This window comes from Lissotriton vulgaris, chromosome 8 (assembly GCF_964263255.1).
Source record: "Lissotriton vulgaris chromosome 8, aLisVul1.2, whole genome shotgun sequence".
NCBI lineage: Eukaryota > Metazoa > Chordata > Amphibia > Caudata > Salamandridae > Lissotriton > Lissotriton vulgaris.
In genome coordinates this window covers 1,496,753,871-1,496,762,731 of record NC_141696.1, presented here as the reverse complement: position 1 = coordinate 1,496,762,731, position 8,861 = coordinate 1,496,753,871, and the positions used below count along the sequence as shown (strand labels likewise).

General features: G+C 45.0%; 1 protein-coding gene across 1 annotated transcript in view; it reads right to left on the bottom strand.

The window, feature by feature from the left end:
• Nucleotides 1-2,121: 2,121 nt before the first annotated feature.
• Nucleotides 2,122-8,861, bottom strand: part of SIDT1 (SID1 transmembrane family member 1) — a 440,759-nt gene continuing 434,019 nt past the window's right edge. The window contains exon 25 of the mRNA XM_086935576.1: nt 2,122-7,841. Within this exon, the coding sequence (XP_086791702.1) occupies nt 7,779-7,841 (63 nt within the window). The 3' untranslated portion in view covers nt 2,122-7,778. The remainder of the gene's footprint in view (nt 7,842-8,861) is intronic.

Sequence of the window (8,861 nt, the reverse complement as noted above, 5' to 3'; positions counted from 1 at the left end):
TTTTTCTGATGGATACACAGTGTCATTTCAGCTATTTTATCACCCACACCACTTCCTGTTCTAAAATGTTTGGGAAGGAGGGGGTGGTTAGTTCTTTGCAAGGAGATAAGATGCCAGTGGTGGTGTGTTATATTTGTTTGACTGGAAACGGGTGCACTACTCCTGGTCTTGTTTTCATTGTTCCCTCATTTATCGTCTAGTTCTGAAGACCGGAAGGGTGAACCCGACGTTGGCGCACGGGGTGACGCCTTGTACGGCGCTGTGTCATTCCATCCCCACGTTTCAGGAGCACAGTTTGTCTGCTGACACCCAGCACTCCTGAGGAGTTACTGCTATGAGAAATGTTCCAGGAGCCAGTCTGGCACTGGGAAGTCATTGAAAGATGAGGAGTCACTGGGCAGGTAGAATTACCACCTCAACGGCAGCAGGAGATGCTTGGCAAATGTTGCAGCCACAAAGGCCTTTAATGAGCAACGCAAGTGGCAAATTCCAGCTTGAAGCTGGGCTGTGTGGGGCGGGGTTTGAGCTGGGCGCGGTGAACCCAGTGCAGTGGGAGGCCAGAGCAGCTGCCATTAACTTCACAGCATCATGACTGAAAAGGTTCTGTGTTCTGTTGACTACTCTGATGTCCTACCGTCCATAACCAAAGATTTCCAGCTGATGGAAGGATTGCTTAAAGGAAGACTTCCATCCCAAGATAAGTAGCTCTTAGACACTCGTTGCTAGTCTATCCTGGCTGAAGACGGCTGATAGCCAGAAACCGGTCATAGGATGCTTGATTCCGGTACAGGGAAGACACGGCTTGGCAATTCGTGTCTGAACTGGGGTGGCTTGGTGAGCAAAATAAAGATGGATTAAACCCAGATCTGTGACTGGGGGTGAATGTTTTGCCATTGTGCAACATTCCGTCCATCATCTTGTGTGTTTTGATGTTCACCCTATGTGGGAAGGGTAAGTCCAGACGTAGGTTCCGTGCTCACTAAGCCACTGGAGGCAAGCTATCCTGGCTGAACACGGCTGATAGCCAGAAACCGGTACTAGGATGCTTGATTCTGGTCCAGGGAAGACATGGCTTGGCAATTTGGGCCGGACTGTTCCCATGAGGCACGGGGTCAAGACTGATTTGCATATGGCCATGTCTGAACTTGGGTGGCTTGGTGAGCAAAATAACAATGGATTAAACTCAGATCTGTGACTAGGGGTGAATGTTTTGCAATTGTGCAGCATTCCGTCCATCATCTTGTGTGTTTTGCTGTTCACCCTATGTGGGAAGGGTATGGCCAGACGTGGGTCCCATGCTCACTAAGCCACTGGTGTCAAGCTATCCTGGCTGAAGACGGCTGATAGCCAGAAACCGGTCCTAGGATGCTTGATTCCGGTCCAGGCAAGACATGGCTTGGCAATTCGGGCTGGACTGTTCCCATGAGGCACAGGGTCAAGACTGATTTGCATAATAATAATAATAATAATAATCCACATTTGTAAAGCGCACAATCACCCGTAAGGGTCTCTAGGCGCTGGGGGCCGTTGGGAAGATTAAGCAAGCTATTGCCCAGAGTCACATGGTGCTGGGCTAATCTGCCGCCGGCCCAGGGGATCGAACCATATAGCCATGTCTGAACTGGGGTGGCTTGGTGAGCAAAATAACAATGGATTAAACCCAGATCTGTGACACGGGGTGAATGTTTTGTCAATATGCAATATTCCGTCCATTATCTTGTGTGTTTTGCTGTTCACCCTATGTGTGAAGGGTATGCCCAGATGTGGGTCCCGTGCTCACTAAGCCACTGGAGTCAAGCTATCCTGGCTGATGACGGCTGATAGCCAGAAACCGGTCCTAGGATGCTTGATTCCAGTCCAGGGAAGACGATGGATTAAACCCAGACTGTGGGTGAATGTTTTGCCATTGTGCAACATTCCGTCCATCATCTTGTGCGTTTTGCTAGTCAAGAAGCGCTGGCCTCTGCCATTGATGGCTGGTTCTCTGCAAAATGCTCAATACAAAGGAACAGCTGTTGATGAGCTGCAGGTGAAAGAAGAACCGCTTGGTAAAGCAGGCAGGTGCAAAAGCAATTTGTAAAAATTGATTTTAGGGATCTAAAAAATACATCCAACACAATATGACAATGTATTAGTTTTATTTTCTTGCAAAAACAACAAAAGAAATGGTGAACATCATTCAAAATCTCACACTGACAAAGCATGGTGAGGAAATGTAATTAACCCGTAAACAATGGTCATCTTACACTGCTGTGTCATAACGGGTAGCTGCACAGACAAGTAACAAAGATAAAATACAACATTGAGAGGGAACATTCCATGTCCCTTCCCTGTGTGTTGGACACAAACTGGAAGTGATTAGTGATGGGCTCTACAAAACATAACAAAGAGCACACTACTTTTACAAACGCAGGTTTACGTTGTGAGTACACGCATACAAATTGCCCTGAATTCCTAAGCCAATGGTGAGCTGAACCCTTGGGACCACAAATGCCAGAGCAATATAAGGTTCTCTCATTGGTCAATGGTGTTCACAAATGCCAGAGCAATGAAAGGTTCTCTCATTGGTCAATGGTGAGGTGTTCCCTTGGGAGCACAAATGAAACAGCGATTATATGTTCTCTCATTGGTCACTGGTGAGCTGTTCCCTTGGGAGCACAAATGCTAAACCCATAAAAGGTTTCTTATTGGTCAATGGTGAGCTACCCCTCGGGACCACGAATGCCAGAGCCATGAAAGGTTCTCTCATTGGTCAATGTATGATTTTAACAATGACGTGTTTGGAACCTTGAAGCGGAAAAGCCTGGACCTTGTCAGGCAGAGAACAAGCAAGACCCATACATCAAACACTTTATTTTAAGAAAAGACACATAGTCACTCCCTTCGGAATGCAACTGATACTATTACATTGGCGCAGCACACATTTTAAATATTTATAAATTTTAAATATAGAAGCGAGTGCAATATGTATTATACAAAACATTTTGTAGTAATAACAATAACTGTTCAGCATTAGGACTTAAGAAACAGGCTTTGTTGCTCTAGTACAAAAATAGCCCAGAACTGTTCATGAAATGTTTGTCTGAGTTCTCTTCCCTCTAAGGGCACTGGAAACTGTTGCATTATAGTCATTTCCAAGATGGGCGCTGTCTTGCAGTGCCTGATCCAAGATGGCTGACACCGTGCAGTTTAGAGCCTTGTGTTTTCTTCGAAGATCTTTGTGAGCAATCTGTCTAATGAGATTTATGCATCTGCTCCATATCTTGGTTGCATTTACTAATAAAACGTCTCTTTGAAATTGCTATACCAATGCAAAAACACATATAAACAAGATGTTGCTTAGGTTCTTGGCAAACTGATGCCATTTTTAGGGGCAAGGTGGAGAATCTGCAGCCAAATTATTAAAAGAGGCAAACTGAATTAAAACTGCAAGCATGATTTATTTATAATTCTGAAGAGCAAGACATACTTCAAGTATTCAACGTTGTTGATAATCCCAGCCAATTGTGTCTACTGCATAGAAGCCTGTTGACAAACACCAAGAAAGGCAGGAGGGATTTGTGGCACTAAATTGAAAATATTGGTTTTTGGCATTTTAGTTGAAACCATGTAGTTTGTCAGCCTTTCAACGTGTTGACTTGGAAAGTGTTTCAGACACCCTGAAGCATCTCTACTTCAGAGTTATGAATACCTAGGCTGATAAGCACACCTTGATAAATAACAAAATGTACATAAGGTTTTACCATCAGTGCTAATGAGGGGTCATCCCACTGTTATTTCCTCCACATGTTCAACACATTTTTAGGAGAAATTTGGAAATATAAGGAGAAATAAAGACATTTCTCCCCGTTCCGCCTCCCTTCCGCCTCCCCTGGGGAGGAGTGAGCTTTTGGCGCTGCCTCAGATTTACGATTTCTCTTAAATCTGGGGCAGTGTCAAAAGGCCATGGGTGTTGCTGGGAACGCCCCCAGGAACACCCATTACACGCTCCTTTAATGGAGAAAACTGCGTTAAAGGGACTGATATTTATCAGACAGCATTAAGGCAAAAAAAGTGTCTGAGTGCTGCCTGATATATATCACGCAGGCTTCAACACCAAGGAACATCACAAAGAGTGACGTTCCAGAGGCGCAAGGAGTCTCATTAAGGCCCTCTATATATTGAGCATATGAATATTAGCTGATTGTAGCTCATTTTCTTGTTACTCCACCTTTGTTTCAAGGTGTGCCACAGGTGCATGAGAACATTCCACACATGTTTGGCTCCTCTAGGTTTTCTCTTCGCAGATTTTGGTAGCTGTTTCGACTAAGGAAGCTCGGAGATCAAGATCCCGCACTTTGCACTCTGTTGTAGACACTCAAGTCCACAGCACCCTCGATGGAGGAAATCCTGTCCACTATTTTCTGTGTAGACCGCCGGAGCACCTTCAGAGCAGCTATTATAAGTGACTACCTGTGGCTTACAAAGATCCCAGCTCCACTACTTGTGTCTCACCCGGCATCCCTCGGCTCGCACTGCGTTGCACCTCATGGGTTGTATTCCTTCTTTTTAGGGGGCATTTTGACAAATCAAGACAGACTGTGCTTCTCTGGGTGGCATCTCCACTAGTCAATCTTCATCACTTGGGGCTTCTAGATCCAGGTCTTCCCCCGGCATCCTCGCAGCTCTGTCCTTATCAGCCTACTCCTTCACGACTCCATGCCACAACCGCTCTTCCCCATAAAGGCTCCTCCCATGTTAGTTTCTATTAGAGAGCTCAGTTCTATGCTTCTCCTATCACTATAGTCCTTTTAAACCCTCCTAGAGCTCTGGCTCCTGCCGCCGGGCATCCTCGGCATCAGAGGCGGCCATGTTGGATGGCCGGGAACACGCCAGCAGAAGAACTCTGCTGTCTGCACCCACTCAGGGTCTGGCCGTGGTGCCCCAGGGATACGCCACAACTTCTGCTACATGGATGCAAAAAAGTCGTGGCACCTACACACACGCCCTCTGAACAAAAAGAAATTGGGAACTACAGCTGTGCCAAAGCCCACTAGAATGCACCCATCTCAGAGCTCAGCTGATAAAATCACTTCAAGTTAGTTACTTGGATTGGGGAAATGTGTGCAAAGGCAGCAGAAATTTGTGAACCAAAGAATTGTTGTAGGACAGCAAAAGTTAAAGTGAAATGTTACTGGCAGAGGAAGCCGAAAAAAAGCTGTTTTTTCAAATAAAGTTCTGGAACCACCGGTCTGAACAGCTTACCTTCAACCAATCTTACGCAACAAAGCGGCATTCAGTGTGGTTTTTAGGGTGCGGCTGAAGCCAGGTCTGTGGTAGGCAGGCTCTGCGGTCCATGTTCCAGAACTATCACCCTAGGCTCATCTTTCATTCTTTTTCTTATGCCACTGGTGTCTTGTTATTATTACATTTTTTGTTTGAGTTTAGTTTGCATTTGTGAACCAGTTTGTGGCTAGTTTTAGGAGAAAGGCAGCAACACTACCCAATATCAGTTTTAGAGGCCTATCCAAAGACGCCTGCGTTACATCATAGGTTGCTGTACACTAGGAGGACAGACTGTCCCCTCTAACCCCTCAAACAAAATCTCAATAACTGAGTGTAGATTTAGTACTCGAAATACCTACTCATCGAAAGCAAGTAATCAACTTCATACACAGAACAGACGTAAGGTGACATGAGTGCGGGGGATATTACCTGCACACGTCATCTAGAGCCTCAAGTCTGGCCAGGCACTTAAGCGGCCCCCTAGTTTGAACAGTGTTCAATTATATAATTTGATTTCCTTTACCAAGAAGCACATGGCGAAGGGTGATAATAGAAGATGTCAGCCCTCTCATCACAGTCAAGAACGACAGAGTTTGTGTGGGGCGGGGGTTGTGAAAGGGTGTGAGCTTGATAGTGGTGCATGCAGAAGAATTCAGTAGAAGCTGTACTTTACGAAGATGTATATTGATGTGACATCCTCAAGCATAGGTGGAGGGCATTGAAATAATATTTACATGCAGGATAACATAAAACCAACAGTAGTGAGCAAGCAAGCAAGAGGTAACCTCTAACAGCGTACTAGAAGGAGCAACCAAAATGGGCTTAGTCTGTGTTTCAACAGTAAGTATGAGGATGAACAGAGAATTGGGCAGAAAGGATGGGTCTGGCTGGCTTTACTTACATGTGGCGGCACCGTGGGCGGAAAAGATGGGTCTTCGTGTACAATGCACAGTAACCAGGTCAAGGGACAGACTGGAAGGGTTCAGAAGTCTTTATCTACACTTAGCGTAAGAGTGTTAGGAATGGATGGCTGGACTACCTTGGACAAGGGCAGAAACAAAAGGAATTGGTAGTCTCTACGTTAAATGAGATTTTAGACAGAATAGGCGGGTGGTCTCACCGTTCTTCTGTGCTACGTACAACAAGGATCATAAGGAAAGAGTCTGTTGGCACAGGTCTCTTGTTGGACGTTTAGATGCGTAGATCTTTGGTTGACTGCTTTCAACATTCCATAACCAATGAAGACAACTCCAGTAACAGGAAAAAGAGTGAGAGCTCTCATCGACTGTCCAACCTACTTTGTATTTCAATACATTCTTAAAGGAGACATTTGCTTTTTTTGATGACATGACCAATAATGAGCACTGGTGAAGCAGTTCCAAACACACTGGTCTACTCAAAACCAACCTGTAAGGTGATTACCTCTCATGGTGACCCTCTATTCAAAACTGGATGATATATTCTACCCTCAGAGCATCGAAACGGCTAACCTATCAACCTCAGGTCACACGTGGCAAGGAGGAGGAAGCAAACATCCACTACTGTCCATGTGGATGCAGAATCCCGAACTCTTATGAGATCCAATTAGTTGGAGGAAAAGCCATCATCATGCAACTAGTGTAAGACTTTTGAAATTGGGTTCTGTTGGAGCAATGCTGCTGATACCCGAAGAGCAGAACTGAAGACTTCTGAATAAGTTACAGGTCAGGCGTCTTCCAGATGGACCTAGATGTGTAAATGCAACTTCCAGTGGATTCAATCTCCCTCCTACCCAAACACTGCTCCTACTTTTTCCATACGTGAGATTCCAAGACATGAAAAGAGATCCATCGGCTAAAGGCAAAACACCACTCGGCAGCACAAGAAGCAGGTCATATGCAAAAAAATACTTGGCAATATGAGAGCCCACATAGCTCATGTCGAACATGGACATTTCGCTACAACAGCACCATATGTGAGTTTTAAACTGCATGCAAGATGTACTGAGACATCCGGGTGATTCTCGGTCAGTGCGATTATTTTACTAGTGCTTAGATACTGGCCTCCGTGTGTGAAGTGCTACACAACACAACTCATTTGCAAGACTATGTCTCGTGTTGTTCCTTTGGAACAGTGAAAAGGCAGGCATTGAACATGTGCAGCAGAAGGAAGGCACTCCTACTCCGCTCACGTTATCTCCAAGCAAATGATGGGGCCCTTCTGCAATCTGCATCAAGAAAGTCTGAGATGAGGCAGAGATCCTGTGCCTGGAGACACCGGTGGCACAAATATCATATCTGCACCAAGGTAGAAGGCTCTACTCGCAGAATGATGTTGGTTCGCATTTCTCAGCGCTGCCAGTTTCCTTACGCTGGTGTTGAGCACTTCTTCTGTTTCAGTCTGGGCTCTGCTGTGGTTTCCATCTTGTTGCTTCTCACAGAAGGTTTGGCCTCCCATAGACGCGCTTTAAGGGCCTCCCACTGTCCACAGATCACCATTCAATATGGGACAGAGCCTAAGCATCCGCTCTCTGCTCAGAAAACAGGGATCTTTTCTCTGCGCACAGAATCAAGGTCATCGTCCAAAGTTAGAAGGACCTGGGAGAGAGACAAAAAAGTAAAACATTTTTCAACAAATATTGCTGATGAGAAATCCACTGATATCGTGGTAGGGAGTCAATACATTCCAAGTGATATATCACATGAGAATAATACTGGATCCACTACATCGACCACTACATTAACTCAAAGAGTAGCGGTCGGCCAATATAGTGGATGTAATATTACTGTAGGTCGATATTGGTGACCTTGACATACAACCCATTATTGTCCTTTCAGATCATCCGAGTATGGCCCCTCTATCCTGCTAATTCAACACAAACAGTAGTTTCACTTGATCGCTTATGCCGTCATAGTGCTCGATAGATAATTTAATGATTGAAAATCATCTCATGAACATCAGTCTCTGCCTATGTATAACCAGATGCATTACCTTTGAGAGGTTTCCTCTTCTAAAATGCAATAAGGGGTGGATGAATGCAATTGCACTCACACTGCTATACTAGTGTATTGATTGTCCGAAAACTCAATAAAATTTGTTTACAAAATGATCAACAGACTTTGCTTCTACAAGGTCTTCTATTGTGGTCGCCAGATCGGCTGAGTTAGCTGGTAGTAGCTCTACGCTTGAGGTCATGTGAGTGAGTGAGTACGGATTTGTATAGCGCTGGCTACCCGGAGGCATCCCAGCGCTATAGCGATGTGAACCAGCTGCATTGAAGTAGAAAACAAATTTGATATCTGCGCAAAAACATATGGAAACCAGCACATAGCAGACACTGCAATCCCCTTAATAACTGGGGTTCTTGTTGCGATAATGAGAGTCAAAGCCCTGCTCCGAGGGCTTCCACCATTCATTAGAATTCTCTTTGCCTGACCGTCCTCTCCTCTTACTCTGTGCATACCTCTCTCTCTAGACTGTGACCTCCAACTGTACTGATTAAAAGAAGTGAGATGGAGCTGAGGACTGAAGCTCACAGAAGGGATTAAAAAGGCCTTATGGAGAGAGGTGAAGCAGAGGGAGAAGTAAGTTAGTTATAGAGAAGAATTAAAAAGAAG